At 43.9% G+C, this 22,531-nt stretch overlaps 2 protein-coding genes across 2 annotated transcripts in view; both read left to right on the forward strand.

Annotated features, from left to right (window-relative positions):
• ABCB10 (ATP binding cassette subfamily B member 10) overlaps nt 1-8,802 on the forward strand; it is a 31,602-nt gene extending 22,800 nt beyond the window's left edge. Inside the window, exons 9-13 of the mRNA XM_033099514.1 lie at nt 950-1,029; nt 2,177-2,357; nt 4,645-4,688; nt 6,445-6,479; nt 6,923-8,802. Of these exons, the coding sequence (XP_032955405.1) occupies nt 950-1,029; nt 2,177-2,357; nt 4,645-4,688; nt 6,445-6,479; nt 6,923-7,175 (593 nt within the window). The 3' untranslated portion in view covers nt 7,176-8,802. The remainder of the gene's footprint in view (nt 1-949; nt 1,030-2,176; nt 2,358-4,644; nt 4,689-6,444; nt 6,480-6,922) is intronic.
• Nucleotides 8,803-12,802: 4,000 nt separating this feature from the next.
• NUP133 (nucleoporin 133) overlaps nt 12,803-22,531 on the forward strand; it is a 51,088-nt gene continuing 41,359 nt past the window's right edge. Inside the window, 6 exon segments of the mRNA XM_033099605.1 lie at nt 12,803-13,088; nt 14,794-14,912; nt 17,777-17,880; nt 18,946-19,050; nt 20,463-20,597; nt 21,196-21,366. Coding sequence (XP_032955496.1) covers nt 12,907-13,088; nt 14,794-14,912; nt 17,777-17,880; nt 18,946-19,050; nt 20,463-20,597; nt 21,196-21,366 — 816 coding nt within the window. The 5' untranslated portion in view covers nt 12,803-12,906.

Here is a 22,531-nt window from a genome sequence, read left to right on the forward strand (position 1 = left end):
GGCATTTCTGTGTCACGCATGGTTGTCACTGAGGAGAGGCATTTTTGTGTCACGCATGGTTGTCACTGAGAAGGAGTGGCATTTCTGTGTCACGCATGGTTGTCACTGAGGAGAGGCATTTTTGTGTCACGCATGGTTGTCACTGAGAAGGAGTGGCATTTCTGTGTCACGCATCGTTGGCACTGAGAAGGAGTGGCATTTCTGTGTCACGCATCGTTGGCACTGAGAAGGAGTGGCATTTCTGTGTCACGCATCGTTGGCACTGAGAAGGAGTGGCATTTCTGTGTCACGCATCGTTGGCATCATCACCAAGCATGACCGGGTGCCCTCAATGTATAGAATTAATTCCGTTAGCTAAGGCCAGAGTCACGTCTGGTTGTTTAAATCTCTGCCACAGTCTCCACCAGATGCTTAGCTTCAGGTAACACTCTCCTCCAACACAGTCTGTGCAGGAAGGGGCATTTCAAGGAGTAAGAAGAGAGCTCCAGACACGCTGGAGGGTTGAGCTTCCCGACGCTTCCCAGAACTCCACTGCAGAAATGGCCCTTCAGGCAGCTGCTGATGCTGACACGTCAGGAAGCTGCAGAATTAGGCAGCCACTGTCCTGGGTGCCAGCTGCAAAAGTGTGTCACCCCTGCCAGCGTTTGTGCAAGTGGACACCTCCCAGCTTGCCACTCTCCCATGTGTCCCTTCTGAACCAGCAGTGTGCACCTTCTCCCAGGGCCCTGGGTGGGCAGGTCAGCTCAGCACCACAGGGGGACAGGGGATGGGGGCCACCCACAGAGGCCCCTGTAGCTCTGAAATTCCATGAAATGTGTTGGGTTTAGATTCTGTTTAGAGGTTTTGAGTATGCTTCTAATCTTTAAAAAACTGAGTCTGGAATTTTCTGTGTTTACATTAGTCACTGGCCCTGTGATGCTCAGTGACCCTTTCCTTTCCTCTCTACAAGGAACTATCAGTCTCGATGGCCAGGACATCCGCCACCTGAATCCAGTCTGGCTGAGATCCAAGATTGGGACAGTGAGCCAGGTAGGAGGAGAGGGGTCGATTTTTATTGCATTTTCTTTTAAAATTGCTTTTATAGTTTGTTTTTCGCTCGGTGTTGAACCTCTCAGAAGAGAAGGAGTGAGAGGGGTCCAGGTGCATTACCCTAGTCTCCTGTGGCAGGTTGTTCAGGTTTCTTCAGGACCTTAACCACTGTAACCAGTGGGACCATGGACTTTTTACCAAAAGCTGGGACTGACACCACTTTGTAATGCAGAGAATAGAATATGTCCTTTTAGTTTCTACTCACTCTTCCCCAATTCCCATTTTTATTACCAGCCACAGTCTACTGTTTTGCATAAAGGGTTTTAGAGATGAGCTAAGGCTGTGGGAAGAGCCAGGGTGCCCTTGCAAAGAGGTGGCAGGTTGCAAGGTGAGCATAAGGTGACATGGTCACTTTGATGAGGCTGTTTTCCTAAGGCCACGTGGTGTGGGGAAATTTTTGACACAGCTGTTTATATTTTTGTTAGTGGGCTACGTGCACAGCAGACAAACCCGGGCCTCCACCTCTACCGAGTCTCCCCTCAGCCCTTCTCCTCACCCTGTGCAGTGTGCGGGGGGCAGGCAGGCAGTGTGGTGGGGGGTTGCTCGGCAGTGTGAGGATATCAGCATGCGTGTTATTATGAGATGGAGAGAAGAAGCGGGAAGTTTAGGACATTCCACAGAGTTCTGTAAAAATGTCATGTTCCCGTCTGGTTTGTGTGCATTTAGGAAAGTAGTAGATAGAGATGGAGTCCCTCCCTTGTCCTTGGCAGAAGGCAAGCAGCTGGAAAATTCGGACGGGTTGTGGTCTCCTAGTGCCTCACGGTTCCCAAGGAAGGGGAACGTGCATGTACGAGGTGCCCACCACGTACCAGGCCCATGCGGGCACCTGCTGTGTGCGCTAATCTCCTGCAGTGCAGCAGGAACTACAGGCGATAAACGCACTCCCATCAATGGTAAAACGCGAAGTTTTAAATCTGCTGGGTGAATTCATGGAGAATGAGGAAGTAGAACCAAGGAAACTGCATTCTTTGGGAGCAACTTGGTACTTTCTTAGGTCTGAGCACTGTACTGAGCTCCACTGTTTACTGCACATGTTGGAAGTCTGTTTTGAAATTTGCGATAAGTATGTTTTATTTCCAATGTATAGGAACCAGTTCTGTTTTCCTGCTCCATTGCGGAGAACATTGCTTACGGTGCAGACGACCCCTCCTCGGTGACTGCCGCGCAGATAGAGCAGGTGGCCGACGTGGCCAACGCAGCCGCCTTCATCCGCAGTTTCCCGCAGGGGTTCAACACCGTGGTCGGAGAGAAGGGCGTCCTCCTCTCAGGTACCTGGTCGCGCTGTCCGGGGCTGGCTCTGCCAGGGGCCCGGGGCCTCATGCTGCAGCATCGTTTTTCATTGGGCCTCAGGGCTGACAGGCCATGAAGTTAGATTTTCTTCCACTGGCTGAAGCCTCATTTGCGTGTGGACAGCTCCTCGGGGCCCTCGCTTCCTGCCCAGTTCCCGAGTGGCCCACTGAGGGCTGCACTGTCGTGTGCACGTTGGATCGGGGCCGGCCACTTGTTCTACGAAGGGCCAGAGAGTGCATAAACATTTTAGGTTTTCTGGGCACATGTGGGCTCGGTTACATAGCATTCTTCTTTGTGGGTGTTTTGAACATCCCATGGAAAATGTAAAAGTGGTTCTTACCTTGAGAGCCGTGCACAGACAGGTCCTGTCCCATACGAATGAGGACACACAGCACCAGGTCTCACTGTTCCTGGGATGACGAGCACACCCAGCGTGTCGTATCACACTTGGCGCCAGGCTTTCAGGGGAAAGAGAAAACTGACTTTCCATTGCTTGACAGTGCGGAAGTGGGACCAATGAGCAGAACTTAAAGGGAAATACATTTTTATCTGGTTAAAAACCGATTTTCTTCCATGACAGGGAAACGTGTTCCCTTCCCTGTCAGTGGCAGTGTCTGAGCAGAGGGTGACAGTGGAGGCTGCCAGGTGGGGCTAGAGCAGTAGTCCTTTCCAGCACTAACCTTTGCACTTGAAGTTTGACCACAGGAAATTTAACATGAAATGTTTTAAGTTTATTGTGCATGATTTCTTAAAACTATAGGCAATAGATAGAAACATGCTTTTGTTAGATTTGGGCAGTCCCGGGAGGAGAGTCGCACGTCGCTATGTCACATGAACTGCTCCTGCTACCGGCAACGTGGCAGAGAACCAGCTCAGGCTGCTGAGGGTGGGACAGCCTCGAGGCGTGGGGTGGGGGCTGCCAGTGCCCTGTCCCCTGAGCACGTCCCCTTCTTCCTGGGAGCAGGGTCTGCCTCCCTGCCCCCGACCAGGAGCCTCACGCCACACTTCAGAGTGAAATAAGCAAAGATTTCAGCCCACACTCACTTGCTGGGAGACAGTGAGCAGGGACGTCTGGCAGTAGAGTCCCTGTGCACTGATGGGCACCGAGATGGCTCTGAGGGGCCGGCCCCGCTGGCTGCTGTGCTGACCGGCCAGCCTCGCAGTAGGGAAGGTTCAGGAAGGGAGGCTCGGCCACTGCCCTCCGAGCACAGGGCCAGGTTGGGGTCGGCTTCCAGTGGCACCGCACACTCCACTTGCAATGACACGCGTCTTCTAGGTGAAAGAAGGTAGCGTCCACCATTAGGTGGTAGGTACTTTCAGCCAGTGAAATCAACCCAGAAGGGATGTTTTCATCAGCAAAAACGAAGCTGAGTTTTCTGTAATGAAGTCTGGGGACGTGAGTCCTGAGGACTGCACTCCGATAGGTCACCAGTTGTAAGTTAGCAGTTGTGTCCCTGGGCTGCAAGGAGGCTGATGGGGGGCAGTCCCAGATGTCCTGCAGGCCTCCTGCGGTCCTGTCTGCATCCCCACTCCTACCCCCGGCTGGATTTGAGTTTTAAAACGGGGGCCTCTGAGTGCTTCCTCTGTTTGTTGCCTCCAGTTCCACATGTGCGCACAGGCAGCTGTCCGTGCCAGTTCTTCCCTGGCGGGAAGAGACGAGAACAGTGCTGTGTGGGAGGCATTAGGAGTAGTGCCCTGACGGGGCGGCAGTGTCCCCACCCTGCGTCACCAGTGCCCTGTGCCACACACACTTCACATGCTGCTCAGAACCTCTGCGTTCCTTGAGTTTCTGGTCTCCATGCTGCACTGGAGATGGTACGAGGGAGACGGTAGGTGTGAGGGCGAGGAGCGTAGCCCATCGCTGTGGACATTCAGACCTCACTTCTGCCCCTGACCAGGTGCGACCCACCGGACAGGTTATTTCATGCCTCAGTTTTGCATCTATAAAGAGGGAATAATTATAGGATCTACTTCATAGAATTTGTAAGATTAAATGAGATAATAACGTGTAATGCATTTAGAAAATGCCTGGTACATAAGACCTCCGCAATAAATATTAGTTGCGATAAGTGTCATTATTCATTTTGAGGTTAATGAGGAGACATCTATTTAAAACTAGGTTTCTGTTCTGCCATCTGTCATAGCTGTGACTAACTGGGAGAAGTTACCTCCAGACTGCCATATGGCTCATCACAAAGCCTGGTTACCAGGAATTTTGGTTAAGGCTTTCAGTTCTTAACGAAACATTGTCATTGCCATTGTCAGGTGGGCAGAAACAGCGGATCGCAATTGCCCGTGCTCTGCTTAAGGTAAGCCTGAAGCCACATGGCTGGGGGCTGTTACTGGTTTTCATTAGAGACCTTGTCATTTGTAATTGACTATTTTTCTTCTTTCTTTTTCTTTTTTGGAGGGGGTGGGTAATAAATGGTTGACAGTTGGTGAAAGACGAGTTAGGGGTCCAGCTGAGAGCGTTTCATCCAAGAATTTCTAAGGGCAGCCAGATGGCTCAGTTGGTTGTGCTTGGTTGTCCAGCACAACCAAGTGCTGTTGTTAAGAGCACTTGGTGCTCTTAACAACAAGGTTGCCGGTTTGATCCCCACATGGGCCACTGTGAGCTGTGCCCTCCACAACTAGATTGAAACAACTACTTGACTTGGAGCTGATGGGTCCTGAAAAAACACACTTAAAATAAATAAGAGTTTTAAAAAACACCAAAAAGCACAAGCATTTCTTAGGCAGTAGGTGGCCAGTGCTGTGCTAGGCGAGTCAGATGGAGAAAAGTTTAACACATGGACCTCCCATCAAGAAGCATGCAGTCTAACTGGTGAGCTGTGATTCTGTCAAAATAGCAAAACAATAAAGCATGCTTCTGTGCAGTCCAGTCAGCTGCTATGCCAAACAGTGCGGACTTGAAATGCTCCTGCGAGACTCCTGAGGAGAGGGGAAGTCCAGGGGAAGCCGCTCTGGCTGACGGTGACAGACATGCTTTTCGGAAATGACAGCCTTCCCCTTTGGGATGTAACTACTCTCCTTAGAGTTATAGGTGATTTTTTTATTTTTTAAAGCAGCTTTATTGAAGCGGAACTTACATACTATACAATTCACCAGTTTTAAATGTACTTTTCAGGGACTTTTAGTAAATTTACAGTTATTCAGCCATCACACTAATTTAATTTTGGAACCCACCCAAAATTTCTGTCACATGAGAACGATCCCTTGCACCCACTTAGAGCCATTCCCTATTCCCTCATCCCAGGGCCGTCGCTAATCTGCTTTCGGTCTGTCTACATTCACCTTTCTGGGCATTTCAGAGAAATGGAACCAGATAAGATATGGCCCTTTGCATGTGGCCTCTTCAACTAGCATGTTGTTTTCGAGGTTCCCCTGTGTTGTAGCCTGTGTCTCAGTTTTGTGATACTCCAAATAAATTAGAGTCAAGCAGGTGCTTGACTCCAGGCTCTGTCTTACTCACTTTACACCCCCACCTCATACTGTTAGTTGATTGGTCAGCAGGATAAAACTGCGTATGAACAATATCCAGTCCAGTGATTACTGTGATGATGGCTTAAAATCATCTCTAACTCTTTCATTTATGTGCTTGTCTCAGACACTTATGAGTGTGTGGTTTTCTTGTAGCAGCTTTATTGTGATATAATTCACATACTGTACAATTCACCCATGAAAAGTGTATATGTAATTCAGTGGGTTTTGGTGTATTCAGTGGTGTGTATCTATCACCATAATCAATTTTGGAACATTTCGTCACCCCAGAAAGAGACTGTACCCTGTCGCTGCCACGCACACACAGCCCTTCCTTATCCCCCGTGGACCCCAGCCCCAGGTAACCACGGGGCCCCTTTCTGTCTCTGTAGATGTGCTTGCTCTGGGCATTCCCCATCAATGGACTCATGCAGTAAGTAGCATGTAGGGCCTGACTTCTTCACTCAGCAGGATGTTTTCCAGGTTCATCCATGTTGTAGCATGTATCAGCACTTCATTTATTTTTATTACTGAGACTTTGTGTTTTTCTAATAAATGTTTTTAAAAATGTTTTTCCTTCCTCAGAATCCCAAAATTCTTCTCCTCGATGAAGCAACCAGGTGAGGCTGTCTCAATACTATGTGTAATTGTATTAAACCACATTCTTTCTTTACGGAAGACTTATTACTCTGCACTTCCTGTGATACAGCTGACAGTGCCTTTCTCCTTACACTTTGAAGTGACCGAATCTGAATTAATAATGGCAGCTGGAAGCAGTGGACAGGCAGCGCCATGAGTTAAGGTTCTGGTTCCAATTCAGACACGTTTGTGATGAGCCCCAGTCCCTCTAATAAGCTGCGTGCAGAATGCTCTCCATTTAAGTGACAGTAGTTCTGTGCAGCCAGGCGTCCCAAGCTCTTTTTTATGTTACCGTTAGAACACAAAACATAGACGGGAAACCCAAGAGGGCTCAGTTACAACAAGAGGCCACTGTCGGGAACGGGGCACATGGCTGTACGTAGGCTGGGCACTGACATCTTTCTTGTGCGGCTTCGGGTCTCAGTGCGCTGGATGCCGAGAATGAGCACCTCGTGCAGGAAGCACTGGACCGGCTCGCGGAAGGCAGGACTGTGCTGGTCATCGCCCATCGCCTGTCCACCGTGAAGAACGCCAATCTGGTGGCTGTTGTCGACCAGGGCAGAATTATCGAATGTGGGGAACACAAAGAACTGCTTTCAAAACCAGATGGGGTGTACAGAAAACTGATGAGCAAGCAGTCTGGTTTCAGCATGAAGGAGCCACTACTGGTAAGCTGAACATGAGAGGCTCGAAAGCAAAGCCGCACTGCGGGGACAAAGAGAAACTTCGAGATGGTGTGGAATCTGTAAGTCATCCTTCAAGTTACTTGAAATATGAGTTGTTCCCAAAGTGTATAAAATGTTCTTTTGAGATGTACCTGTTCTCAAGACATTTTTATTCAGAGTTTTAAAAATTGTAACTTTCTAAATGTCTATAGCACTGAAGTTATTTTCAGGTTTTGTACTTCTATCTTGGAACATTTTAATTAATATAGCATGGCACCTCTTTTTTTTTTTTTTAACCTGCTGTTACAGATTGAAACTATTGTCAAATGACAACTTTTAAAAGGGAATTATAAATAAAAAGCCTAATTATTTTAGGCCAGATTGCCAATCAATGTGTAATTCTTTGGTAGCCTGATAGAAGATGAAAATCTAACCCTTTATTTTATCCTGATAATGTCATGAAGCAATCCTGACTACTATACATACAGAAATATTAATAGTTAATGTCTCACTAGGAGACATTTGTATTCTCCCATCTCCTGTGTCTTCAAAGATGTGACAGTTTAGGAGTGTGTGTCCCTCTGGGATGAGACTGCTTGGATGTGTGTGGTTTTCAACATTTTCGGCACATGAGAGGCTGATGAGTTTTAAAAACAGAAGCCCTATCCTTGTTCTAGGAAAACTTCTATTTTCATTATTCACACATTTCTTTCTATAAGTACTATGGGAAGCAAGGCTTGGACTGTCAGGCATTATCGAGAAAGGTGTGAAAATGAATTTTACATTATGTCTGAAGGCATGTATTTTGAAAATTATATTTATAAAAATTATAAACTCCAATCCAAATTTTATGGCTTTTTATCAGTTATTTAAATACTTTCGAAATTTCTTTCACTGAGGCTAAAATCCAACTAATATAATTAATTTTCAACCTTAAAACATTTGAAGAAAGTTTAGAAGTTCTTGCTGTTCTGTAGCATATCAAGAAAACTTAAGGACTTGTCAGTCTTCTGTAAAGAGGACAATAACACTTGTTCTTTTATTTATGATGATAGTTTTATTTACCTAAATGTCTGAAAATTCCTAAAGCAATACTGACAGCCATTGGATTTGGCATATTTCATATCAGTGCTGTTAATTTCCTGTTGCCTCACGAAAAAGTGCTTTTTCTGCATTGGTGATGCCAGACCTAAGAAGTGGCTATGTGGATATAATTAAAATGGAGGTTTTCTCCTAAATGAAGTACTCATTAATCCCTGTTATACTGGAAGAAGAGACTACCAGTTCACGATAAACAGGGAGTGCTCTATTGAAGTCTACATCAGGGAATTTATTAATGAATAAAATGGATTCAATGCATAAATGAACGAAATGTTCCTTGATTTAGTAAACAGTACATCTGTGACGATCATTTTAGCAAACTTTACTTGTATTCTTTAAACATACTGCTCTTATGCTGTGGTTCTCAGAAAGCAAACAAAACACAATTACTAGGTTGGATCTGAGGGTAATCTCTGTGTGCCATAGAAATAGTTACAAAATTGAATTTGATTATTATATTTTATTGTCTAATACAAGATGTTCAATTGTGTCTTTAGGTAACATTTATATCATGGATTAAAATTTTTAGTGAACTTTATCTGTGTCTGTCACTTCTTATAAAACTTTCTACTACATTCAGTGTCTTACTAGAAGTTGGCTATAGAGGTTCTGGAATGAAAAAACTAACATTACAAATAGAGAAAAGTAAGTAGTAATGACAAGTTCCATTCCTTTCCTCCTGATTGTTAATGTCCCCATTTCTCTGCTGTTTATAAACATTCTGTTTAATTGCTTAATAACTACCCCCTTACCCTCTGGGGACAAGGAGCTGCTGTAGAGTTGACGACAGACAGTGGGCATAGTGTCTGCCTTGGAGGAGCTGCCAGTTTAGACAGAGGTAGGGAGGCCCGAGAAAATAATTACAGCAAAGCAGCTACCGTGTTTCCCTGAAAATAAGACCTCGCCGGACAATCAGCTCTAATGCATCTTTTGAAGCAAAAATTAATATAAGACCCGGAATTATATCATATATCATATCATATCATATCATAGATCCGGTCTTATAGTAAAATAAGACCAGGTCTTATATTAATTTTTGCTCCAAAAACCGCATTAGAGCTGATTGTCTGGCTAGGTCTTATTTTTGGGGAAACACAGTAAGTATCCCAGAGGTGGTGCTGTATCACTGGTTGACATCACTTGTTTTTCTCAGAGTGTCTGCACATGTTACCACTTTTGATCTTTTGACACTCCTGTAGTTTAAACAAATACCTACTAGGTCTGACAATTAAGTTTGCGAACTTGTTGCAACGATGTTGCTAAACTTTTTTGATATCAGAGGGATAATTCATTATGAATTTGTACCAACTGGACAAGCAGTTAACCAAGTTGACTATTTGGAAGTACTGCGAAGGCTGCATAAAAAAGTTAGATGAAAACGACCTGAACTTTTCACCAACAATTCATGGCTCTTGCATCACGACAATGCATTGGCTCACACGGCACTGTCTGAGAGGGAGTTTTTAGCCAGTAAGCAAATAACTGTATTGGAACACCCTCCCTACTCACCTGATCTGGCCCCCAATGACTTTTTTCTTTACCTGAACTTAAAGGAAATATTGAAAGGAAGACATTTTGATGACATTCAGGACATCAAAGGTAATACAACACAGCTCTGATGACCAGTCCAGAGAAAGAGTTCCAAAGTTGCTTTGAAGGGTGGACTAGGTGCTGGCATTGGTGCATAGATTCCCAAGTCCCCTTCGAAGGTGACTGTAGTGATATTCAGCAGTGAGGTATGTAGCACTTTTTCTAGGATGAGTTCACGAACTTGTCAGAACTCATATATGTTCACTTAAGCAATTTAGGAAATAAGAAAAAGACGAAAATTTAAATCATCTGAAATCCTACATGTGAAGATAAATTTTCACATTATGAGCTTAGCATTTTGTTGTCCACCCTCCCAGGCTCATCTTTGTGTGCAAGGTCTCCTCTGACCTTGGACATGACTGGTTTGCAGGCGATAATCCCAAGTTAAACCAAACCTTGGGCCAAACCTTGGTTAAACCAAACCTATAGGCCAAACCCTTCTACGTATACTTTTATAAAGTAGGCCTCCATTTTAGGAAATCCATTTTATTCCATAAAAATGCCAAAGCTGTTAGAAAATAAATGAAAACAAATGTAAACATTACAAAACTTTAAGTGTATTAATAAAAGAAATACGTGAAAACTACATTGTCAAAGTTCCTTTCAGGATGTTTTTATGCATGTTGTTTACATCTGAAGCATTGTGATGTTTTCCTGGTAATCTCTATTTACTCAACTCATTCAGCAAACATTTATTGCGCATCTTGTGTTTTGTTAGGTCCTGTACTGGTTGCTGGCTGTGCCTCCCTTACAAAGCTAGTGCAGGGGTCAGCAAACTGCCACTTGCAAGTAAGGCTGGTTTTGCAGCTTTAAATGGTTTTAAAAATCAAAAGCAAATATTTCATAACACATGGAAGTTACATGAAATCAAATTTTAGTGTCCATAAATGGAATCACTGGAACACAGACACACTCATGAGGGCAGTGTCAAGAGGCTGCACAGCCTTCAAGCCGGGGACACTCACTCTCCAGTCCCTGACAGGTTGCTGTCCCCAGAGCTGCTGATGAACAATCATCGTTCTTCAGTGTTTGGAGGATTTTTCAACTACACTGAAATGGAGAGTTCTCTTAGGAAGTTCCATTGCCATTAGATGAGAATGAGATGAATGCCCTGGAAACGACTGGGAGTAGATAATTTCTATGAGTTCGTTGTCATTGTCCCCTGCCTTTCGTTTCAATAATATATTTATTGTGTTGCTGAGAATGGGATTCTAACAATTCTACCACATCTGCAGGGAATAATTTTGGCAATTTTTCTGTTGTTGACTACAGGATTAGCCCCATGAAATCAAAGTTTGGTCTTAACTGAAAGGGCTGTTTTAGGGTGTCCAGAAGGGAGGCGCACCTGAGTTCAGCATCTCACACATATCCACATGTCTATACTTGTGAGGCATTTTTATTTTAATAATACCGAAACTGCCTTTTTATTTGATATCGTAGAGAATATTTTCCTACATCTTTTAAATACTCATTACACACATACGTACTCTCGTTAATCTACAGCATTCTATGCTGTGAATATGCTGTCAATCCATTGCTGGCCATTTAGCTTAGTTTCTATATTGTTTGCTACTATAAGCAATACTAGCAATATATATGATTTATTTAATGTTTTACAAATAAACTTCCAAAAGTGAAATTGCCATGTTTAAAGAACATATACAAATTATAAATCTTTTTGATAAATTGTCATCTAAAAGATGATTAATTCATAATCCCACCAGAAGTGTGTACAACAGACCTATTTCCCCACAGCCTTTCAACATGAGCTGTTCTCATTTTTAAAAACGTTACTGCTAACTCCATAGGCAAACAATGCCAATGGGTGATTTAATTAGCATTAATTACTAGTGAATGGAAGATCTTTTCCTGTGTTTTGGTCATTTCCAGTCTGATCTCCAGCCAGTTCACGCCTTTCAGATATAGGTGGCTTGCTTTGTCTTACTGATTTTCTTTAAAGAGTACTATTTTATTGGAAATATTTTTTCGTCAGCTTGCTTGCCTTTCTATTAAGTTTCTGTTTTTTGACGTCCACAAATGGAGTCATAGCTGTAATAACGTTATCTAATTCTCACAACTGGGTACTATTAGTAAATTTAACGGAAGCTCAAAAAGGTGACACAGTAAATAGCAGAGGTGGAGTTTGAAGCAAATCCCATTTAAATCCAGAGTCTAGACACTCTCAATTTCAGTGGGTATCGCAATGTGGTCCCCAGATAGCGGCACAACACCTGGGAACTTGTTACAAATGCCAACTGTCCAGCCTCAGCCCCAGACACTCAGGTCCCGCTGAGCAGTGGGCTTAACAAGCCCTCCAGCCAATGCTGATGCGTACCTTTGAGAGCCTCTGCACTATGCTATCCTGTCGCCTAGATTTCTAGAGTGAGCGAATACATACAATGAGGTAGAAGGTAAATACAGAAATGGCAGCCACCAGGAAAAAGTGGAACGCTGAGCAGGGATAAAGCAGCACTCGTGCCGTCCCTAGGAACTGTTAGGAGCCTGAGGGTTTTCATCCAGATCCGGGTGGAGAGATGGACTTGTGGTCACCAGTGTGGATGAACCAGCACAGAGCTGAATGGGAAAAGGACAAACCTAGAAAAGAACGAACGTAACACTGAGCGTTGAACCAGTGTCAGCTTTACACTGTCCCTTCTCAACCTGGACCAGGGAACGACCCCTTTTCATTTCCCGAGAGGCTCGGGGAAAACGGCGTGCACACAGACTCTGCGCTCCAGCTGCAGGAGGGCCAACCCCGCCCGGAGAAGGCCACCAGCCTTTCCACCTCCGCTGCCCGAGGGGGTCAGGCCTCTCGCAGCTCCGGGCGGGGACCCGAGGCCCACGCCTCCACCGCGCCCCGCGGCTCTGCGCTGCGCGGGACGTCATCACCACGCGCCCCCGATCCCCGCCTCCCGGCCACGCCCCACGGCGCTACGCTTTGACGTCGTTACAGCGCGCCTCACGCCTTTTGGGCATTCAAGCTCCGCGCGCGGGCCGAGCTCTGGTCCCACCGCCGGAACTCGCGTGCTCTTTGTCGCCTGTCTCTTCCGTCATGTTCCCGGCCGTCTCCTCTCCGCGGACTCCGGGACCCGGAGCTCGAAGGGGTCCGCTGGGCGGACTCGGGCCGGGCTCCACGCCTCGGGCGACAAGCAGGAAGGGTCTGTCCCTGGGGTCTGCAGTCAGCTCCCCGATGCTCTTCTCGCCGGTCGGCCGGCGTAGCTCGCTGAGCTCTCGGTAAGTAATGGTCCCCAGCTGGATCTGGGAACCCACAGCGTCACGGGCCACGGTGGGTCTGATGGGGAAGTGACTCCAGAAGCCTCTGCAACCGGAGGCGGCGAGGGGGGATGCCAAAGTATTGGGAAAATAGACTTTCGGCACCCTTGCGGGTTATTTCGGCCTCCTTGCGTGTAATTCATCAATTGAGGCGTCGCTTTGCACTTTTCACGGGATGCTGTTTGTTTAGACGTGAAGAACAAACTGGATTTGAGTCAGTAGTTTCCTGCGTCCCTCTTACTACCCCTGTGATCTGGTGTAAGTTACTCGTGACTCTTCATCTGGTAAATGGCGATAGTATTATCTGACCTGAGCCTGCTTCATTAATGCCAAAGAGGCAATATGAAATGCCAGGACGCGGCTGTACAGTGATGGTGGGAATGAAGACCTCCAACTCTGGAAAATCAGTATGTGATTCCTGACACACTAACTGCTGTTACTGCCTGCTGGTTGGTAATTGTAAAAGGCTTTTAGCTACAGAAGCTAACTTGTAGCTAAATTAGTAGGAAAAAGGCTTTCCATAAGCAGTGAGATAAGTAAGAACACTTTTGTTACCAAGTACAAGCTTGGCGCACCAGTGCATATCCAGAGCCCATCCCAACACCACTTCTAGAACTTTAGAAGAAGGTAACATGTTTCTGAGTAGTTTCCTCTGAATTCGTCTGTCAAAAATGAATTTTCCCCTGCAGGAAAATGTTAATATTGGATCTTCAACTTATAGTAAAATTTATCTAAAAAATTTTGCACTATTTTAAAGGAGAGATGATTTTTAAAGAATGCATGTATCCTTGACTTTTGCGTTTTGAAAAGTGCTCATCAAAGTGCTGATACTGTTAGTGTTTTCTACTCCTTTGAGAAAAGACAGGAAATAAAGTCGTACTTTATATAGCGTGTGTGTGTGTGTGTGTGTGTGTGTGTGTGTGTGTAAATGTCTTAACCTTCTGGTGATCATTTAAAGAAAACCTTCGTTATAATACTCGGTTGGTAAATGAAGCTCTTGACCGCTCTGCATGTGCATCTCCTAATTTAATCTTCATGGTCAAAGACAGAATAACTTTCAGACTGGTAACTTTACATTATTTTTCTGAATGTTAAAATGAAGGTGAGAAGGAAATATAATTTCTACTGCCGTATCTACCGTTGAAGACCGGGTTAGCTCGTGACCCATTTAATTTCTTGCTTGATTGTGCAGATCTGGTGGATTCTTATAATTCTAGTGGTGATGAAAGCTTACAGATAATCTAATTCAATGTTTGTAAAACTTTTGACCACAGTGTATGGTAAACTATTTTATATTCTATTTTGTTTTCAAAATATTAATTGAGACCCTCAAAATTGGCTGCAATTTGAAAATCACTGAGCTAGTCCAACTTTCTTATTTCATAGCTGAGGAAGCAGAGTTATAAAGACTTAAAGTGTATACAGCATGCGTCTAAAAACTGAAGTTTTAGGGTCTGAGGCCAAGTTTTCCTAAATCCTGTCAGTCTTTTTTTAATGAAAAATACATATAACTACACCAAATACATGAGCCAGAGTTCTTTTCATTGTTACGCCTCTTCTTTCTTGTTCATCAAAGATCTTCTCTTTACTGTGAAAATATGTACATGATAATTAGGCTAAAGGAAAGTTTAAGTTGTGGTGAAGTCATGTGGTCTCTTTTCTTTAGAGGAACGCCTACACGAATATTCCCACACCACTCTGTAACCGAGTCTATGAACTATGATGTGAAAACCTTTGGCTGTGCTCTTCCTGTTAAAGTCTTAGAAGTCCTGACATTGGCTGAAGGTGGGTGTCCTTTTCCATTTGCTTCTATTAGCAATTCACATGGAGCCTAGTTCTAGCAGGAGGTTGAAATTTGTGCTTTCTCTGATATGCCTTCACCTAAATGGGAAGAAAGAGATAACCTATTTGGTTTTTCACTCTGAGACATACGAGGTATGATTAAACAAAACGGTGAATGTTTAAATTAAAAAGAATTTATTACAATAAAAGAACATTGCCATTAATCCCCCTCAAAATACTCCCCCTCGCTTTGACACTCAATCCATTGTTCTTGCCTCTTTCTGCAGCAGTTCTGGAAGTCCTCTTTCATGACAGTCTCTAGTTGCTCTGTCGTGGCTGCCTTGATGTCCTGAATCATTTGGACTTTGGGGAAGAGCCAGAAGTTGCACAGATCCGGTGAATAAGGTGGATGAGGACACACCATAATGTTTTTATTTGACAGAAACTGCCATATACCAGAAGCGATATGTGACACGGAGCATTGTCATGATGGAGGATGATTTATGGCACACTTTAAAACACAGCTTCTCTCAACCGTAGCTCACACCTGACTGCACCAAACAAGTTGAAACTTGTCACACACTGTTCCTAAGGTTCGACATGCTGCTTCCTGTATTGAAGGTCCCTGCCTTTCCTTTGTATGGCACTCGGCAGCAGCATTCACTGTATTTTATGATCCCAACGGAAAGGCTCCATGTCACACATCGCTTCTGGTATGGCAATTGCTGTCAAATAAAGTCATTATGGCATCCACCTTAATTGAACAGATCTGTCACCCTGAGACTTCTGGCTCTTCCCCAAAGTCAAAATGACCATGAAAGGTAAACATTTTGAATTGATTCAGGACATCGAGGCAGCCAAGACAGCACAACTAAAGACATGAAAGAGGACTTCCAGAACTGCTTCAGAAAGTGGCAAGAATGATGGGATAAATGTGTTCGAAGCGAGGGGGAGTATTTTGAGGGGGATTAATGGCAATGTGTCTTATTCTGTAGTAAGTTTTGTTTTAAATTTAAACATTTACTGTATTTTTTTAATCACACCTTATAAAATGAATTTGAGAAGCAGAATGAGTTCATTCTAGCAAAAATTAAATCTTTGATGGTTGTAAGTACTGTATATGCAACACTGTCCAATTTCAAAAGTTAATTGAGTATAGAAGTTTAACTTCAAAATAAAACTTAGTGCCTCACATATATTGGGTTTAATACCACAGTACAGTCAGGTCTTGGCCCCATTTCTGCGTCCTGTGCAGTGTCCCGGAGGCTGTGTGCACAGTCCACAGTGTTATGTGGTGTGCCTTTAGAAGATTCTGGGCAGACTTAGAGTGGAAGTTCGGAGGATGCCATCAGCATAAGTTTCAGAAAGGGGACATTTGGATGAGGGGCTGCATGACAGGAAGGGCACAGGCCAGAGCATCCTCAGTGACCTGCCTAACTCATTTTAATGAAGGATTCAACTCTAGAGCTTTGTGATTTTCTGGAACGTTTTTCAAACTGCAGGTAGTGACTGAAGTCAGCTTAGTGATTTATAACCAACATTTTTAAAAAAATGGATTCAAATAGAATGCAGACTATCAGAGTGCATCTCATAGAATGTAAGTAGCTCGTTTTATTTACATTGTGTGCACACGCATCATGATGTAGAATGTATCTCATACTGTGAATGACAGAAAAGTGTCAAGGACCTCATTCTGGAAGAAGGCTCTTCCTTCCCCATCAGCTGGAACTCCGGCATCTTGCCTGTGAGTCCTTGGGAGCTTCAGCTGCGGCTCTCGACACCCGAACTTCTGCTGACCTCTGTCTCGGCAGTTGTCTCTGTTTGAAGTATATGCAATACATGTTACGTTTCTTTCCCCTCTAAAAACACTTACAGTGTATAGTATATGTTAAAACCTTCAGCATACTCCTGGTTCATGCCTGCAGGCTGTTAATCACACATCGCACCCAGCCTCAGAGGAGAGCGCCTGGAAGTCAGGGAGTATAAACTGAAACGCTGGGTAAACTTGAAGAGCTTTCCCCACGCGAAAACCTACCAAGTGCTGTGTGTTAGGTCACAGCCCCCAAGGGCTCAGCAGTAGAGGATTTGGAGGTGCGGTAGTGGATTTGCAGTGCTTTCAGGAAAAATAAGAATAGATCAGAGCAGATACTCCAACTCAGCAAAAGCCCACACTTTGCCTCAGCATGATTTGATATTTCAGCTTGTGCATTGCTCATGCCTTTTATTTTGTGCCTCTTTCCTGCCTTTAAGCAAAGAGCAAGGTCAAATTAAGTAAGTGTCCTGGGCTGTTAACATATTTGTGAAGGTTTGCCTCCAAAGCTTAAGGGAACAATATGCTAATTTAGTTTTGTCAGTATGGAATGTAACCCTGTAGGTCTCCATTTAATGAAGTAATTTGTCATACTTTCAAAGAGCTCTTATTTGAAAATTGTGTTCTTTTGAAGGAATGTGATTTTTCCTTAAAATGTTTTATGTGTTTGATGACCAGGTGTGTTATTTATGATGCTTTATCAAAATGAAATTATGAATGCTATTAAGTATTAGAGAAAGTAAGCTATCTGTTTATAACAGAAATTAAGAAATGTGAAAAAGAGGCCCAACATACACTTTTTGTCTTTAGATATAGTTCTAAAAGTGGTTTTCAAAGTTAAATGGGTGTCTTTTGGGTAGTGATAACTTCGGATTAGTCATGGGTATTTTTTGTTGTGAATTAACCTGTGTCGTGAGTGGTAATTTTTGTGGTGAAGAATGTGGCAGTAAAAATTTTGGTATAAGGAGATTTTAACAGTTACTCTTACATTACTCATACATTAACCGTGGACCTCGTGTTTTTCTTTGTGTGTGTGTGTGTGTGTGTTTTTCTTTAGATGATGACACGCAGACTGTTAACATATATGAAGGTGGATGGGCTTGTCTCGTCTGCAAAGAGAAGCTCATTATTTGGAAGATTGCTCTGTCACCTATCACGAAGGTGATGGCTCTTTGGAGAGGTGGAAGGAGAGAGGACGGAAAGCCAGTTGGTTCTCATTTTACCCTGAATCTTTAGGGTCGTTGGAGGACAGTAATCTGAACCTACTCAAGGATTATGGATTTGCATTTTCATAGCAACGTGAAATACTGAGCGTGCATACACACTTGTGTACCGGGAAGAAGGTTTCTCCCCTTTAATGAGTTTAAACTAGGTCCATGTTATTTAATAAAATTAGAGACATTGAAACTGTTAATGAATGTCATGTTAATTGGCCTGCCTAATGAAGTCTGAGACTAAGTGGCACCCACGGAAGTCAATGGACTCAGTTTATGTCTAAGAAGATAGAACTGTGTTTCACTGACTCTACTGAATGATGATTAATAAAGAGAGAGACAATGTGTCCAGTGTTTACAGTTGCTAGTTTAACTTTCATTTGTCCATTTCTCACACAGAGGTTGTCATTTGTGTATCTAATGCCTTGTCCTTGTTGCCAAGGACAGACATACTCTCTTGCAGCACTCATTGCTCCCGGGGCCACTGTCACGTGGGGCCTCGGGACTCCGGAGTCCCTAAGCTTTTCACGTCTCCTGGCCTCGACTGCTGCCACCTAGAAAACGGGATTTGTGGTTAGGAGCACATCTGATGGCCTGATGATTCAACAGAGGGAGGCTGAGACTTGACTGAGTCTAAGAAATATTTTCTAGGCAACTTGGTATAATTACTCTAGTCATGCTGATTTTAAAGGTCAAATAAACAAGACTAGACTGGAAAAATTCAATAGGAGCCTAGGCACTTCCCTTAACCAATAAATTGGGAAGAGATTGAGCTAGTTGATATTCAGGATGCCGTGTAGCTCTTAAGGTTTCCTGATTTTACATCCTTTACGAAAATTTTTTTAATTACTGAAAGCATAATCAAAAACATGAGAAGAAAGAATATTTGTAGGATGGTATTTCCAGCAATGAATCAAAATGTAAACAAGCAGAGAAAGGAAATAGTGAAGTCAGATGCATTTTCAAAAAATCAGATTTGATGTAAAAGTCTTTGTTTGGCTTTGTTCTACAGTTACTTTGCAAAGAACTTCAGCTGCCACCTAGTGATTTCCCCTGGAGCGCTGACTTGGTGGCTCTCTCTTACTCTGCCACGTCAGGTGATGCACATTCTACTCAGGTAGGTGACTTAATGCCTATTGAAATAAAGTGTTTTTAAAATGAAGGAGTTGGAGGAAACAGGAATTGAGACCCTGTGGTATTGGAAAGAGGTAGACAGACAGGACAGAACAGAGCAGAGTACTCAGGCTCTGACAGGTGCCAGAGCAACTCCATGGAGTCGGGATGGTCTTTTCAGTAAATGGTGTTGGAACCATGGGTCAACCTTCTGCAAAGAAAACAAATTTCCCTCTAAACCTCATACAGAGATAAACTCAGAATGGATCATAGATCTAACTGTAAAACATAAAACTATAAAACTTTGAGAATAAAGTAGGAGAAAATTATCATGACCTGGGATTAGGAGAAGAGTTCTCGGAAATCACCAAAAACATGTTTCATGAAAGAGAAAAATGGATTGGACCTCATCAAAATTAAAAGCTATAGACTGGGAGAAAATATTGGTAAATTGTATATTCAACAAAAGACTTCTCCAGAACGTAAGAAGAGTCTCACAGTGCTAAACTAGACAACAAACGCAGTTTAAAACGGCGGCGGACTGGAGCAGATGCCTTGCCAGAGAGGGCATGAGGGTCCAAGACGCACATGAGGAGATGCCCACATCATGCCAGCAGGGAGGACAACTCAGAACAGCAACGAGGGGCCGCTCACTCCTCTTAACTAGCACGTACTGTCCCAGCCGAGTGCCGACGCGCGTGGGGATCGCTGGGCTCACGCACTGCGGGCGCTCAGTGCTGCTGCCACTGCACTGGCCTGTCCTTGGGGACTTAGCCATGTGACCCGACAGTTCCCTTCCTACTGATCTTCCTTCGAGTGGTTAAAACAGGTTCACACAAAAGCAGTACGTGAATTCATAGCAGCTTTATTTGTGACAGACAGAGGTTGTCATGCATGTCCTTTAGCAAGTAACTGGATGAACAAGCTGGTCACCCATAGGGTGGGAGCCCACTCAGCAGTGACGGGGGGATGAAGCCCAGACATTGTGCCGAGTGAAATAAGCCAGTGGCAGAGCTCATGTTCTACACGACTTCATCTGGTTGACATTCTTGGAAAGAGGAAACTATGACGATGGAAATGGTGGTTGCCAGGAGATAGGGTGGGGAGGCTGTGACTATACAGGGGTAGGTCTAGGGAGTTGGGGGGCCAGTGGAATTGTCGTGCATCCTGACTGTGTGCTGGTGGTTACATGAGTCTATACATGAGGTAAAAGTCGTGGAGCTGTACAACCAAAGAGAACAGGCAGTTTTTACTGTAGGATCATTTTTAAAACAGAATGGAATTTTTATTTCTCATTTTTCTTAATCAAATAGTAACTTTGATTTGAAACTGGTTTCTGTATATCAGTTTAATCAGACTCCCAGGTACCAGGTCCTCTGTTACTGTGATCGCTGACGGTTTTGCTCTTGTTTTGAGGCTGTTGCTGTCATGGCTGCCACCAGAGAAGGTTCCATCCGCTATTGGCCAAGTCTTGCTGGTGAAGACACCTATACAGAGACTTTCGTGGATTCAGGAGGTGATAAGACTTACAATTTCCTGACTGCAGTGCAGGTATCTATGGTGGATGCTCCTGTACACTTATTGCACAGCTGTGATGTGGCCTGGGAGTGGGGTTTGAGTGACTGAACGTGCAGGGTTTTGAGCAGGCCACACAGGCCACCGAGGGGTCAGCGAGGGCCGGGAAGGATGTAAGGGCCCAGGTTTGGAGGAAGTCCTTCTCCTCTCCTAGGGCCATGAAATGCCAGCAGTGGACAGTAGCGAGTGACAATCACTTCTTTCAGAGTGACTTAAAAACTCTTAGCCACTGTGAAGAATGGTTTGCTAACCTATATGCTTCAGGTTTCCTGAAGAAATAAAACCTGATGCTTGATTTGTTGAACCTGCAATATGGTGAACCTATAATTTAAAAATCAGAATTAAAAAAATATGTAATTGAAAACCAAAACTACAACAAGAGTTTTTCTGTGTAGAATTAATTATACTAAGTGAATGGATTCATAAGTGAATTATCTTAATAAAATAACACTGCTTTTTAATTTTAGATTTAAGGTACAGATGATTTTTCTCTGTATCAAAGCATTTTGTGTTGATTGTCTTTATCTTACTCTTAGATGCTTAATTGGACTAATTTCACAATATTTGGTCACAGGGAGGAAGTTTTATTTTGTCCTCATCGGGAAGCCAGCTGATTCGGCTGACACCGGAAAGCTTAGGGAAGATCCATCAGCACGTTCTGCCTCAAGGCCAAGGTGTGCTTTCAGGGATCAGCCGGAAGGTGTCTTCTCTTCTGGGAATTTTATCTCCTAATAGCGATCTAATAGTAAGTTGATAAAATAACTTTGTTTTACCAGCTTGTTTCTAAGTGAAATCAATAATTTGGATGTTTCCTAGGAAGTTGGTATTGCCTCCTACATGTGTAGTGTTCGTGAAACAAAACCTTTGATCTCTTTTCTTTTTTTTTTTTTTTTTTTTTTTTTTGATATTCAATATTATTTTATATTAGTTTCAGGTGTACAGCAGAGTGGTTAGACATTGATATGATTTAAGGAGCGTTTCTCCCAATTAGTCTAGTACCCACCTGGCACTATACATAGGTGTTGCAACATTATGGACTATATTCTCTATGCTGTACTTTACATCTCTGTGACTATTTTATAGCTGCCAATTTGTATTTCTTAATCCCTTCACCCAGCTCCCCAAACCCCTCCACTCTGGCAACCATCAGTTTGCTCTATGTATCTGAGTCTGTTTTTGTTTTGTTTGTTCGTTTATTTCATTCTTTAGATTCCACATACAAGTGAGATCTGATCTTTTCAATGAAACATTTTTATTATGATCAAATGAGTTTATACTAACCCCCTCACACTTTGCTTTCTAGATTTAGCCAAAAGTGTATTCTCCACTGCCATGACTGCAGCTGTCTGTGTGGGGCAGTCACATCTGTCTGTCGCCTGGGCTTCCTCGCTGTGCTTGGGAATAGTGAAGGGACAGTGCTGGTGACGTTTATGGAGCACCCTCTCTGTCAGTGCTCCGTATTTGTTATCTCCTGTGATTTTACGACCACCCATAATGGAAAGAGCTTCCTCTCCAATGGGCAGACGAGGAGATGGCTCCCATGAGGCTCTGGGAACTGGCAGGATCCCAGAACTAGTCAGTGGCAGACCCGTGCCCAGCCTGGTTGAACTGGACGCACATCGTCTTTACTGAGCCATCTCCCTCTCATCTGAGCTTGCTGTCAGTTTCGGGCTTTGAACCGAAACTTCACATGTCTCAAAGCACGCTGCTCAGATTCCCTCTCCTCTTCTGTTGCGTACACGTTTGCCTGCAAAACTCGTTTCTCTTTTACCTGTCTGTTTCTGTTAACACACTGTTACTATTTGCAGTGACACAGGTGTAAAACCTGGATTGGGGCAGGGGGTGTCTCTACCTCCTTTAGCAGATTCGTTAGGTCCCAGATGCTGTAGGTTTCACTTCTGTCATATCTC

Source organism: Rhinolophus ferrumequinum, chromosome 27, assembly GCF_004115265.2.
Source record: "Rhinolophus ferrumequinum isolate MPI-CBG mRhiFer1 chromosome 27, mRhiFer1_v1.p, whole genome shotgun sequence".
NCBI classification, from domain to species: Eukaryota; Metazoa; Chordata; class Mammalia; order Chiroptera; family Rhinolophidae; genus Rhinolophus; species Rhinolophus ferrumequinum.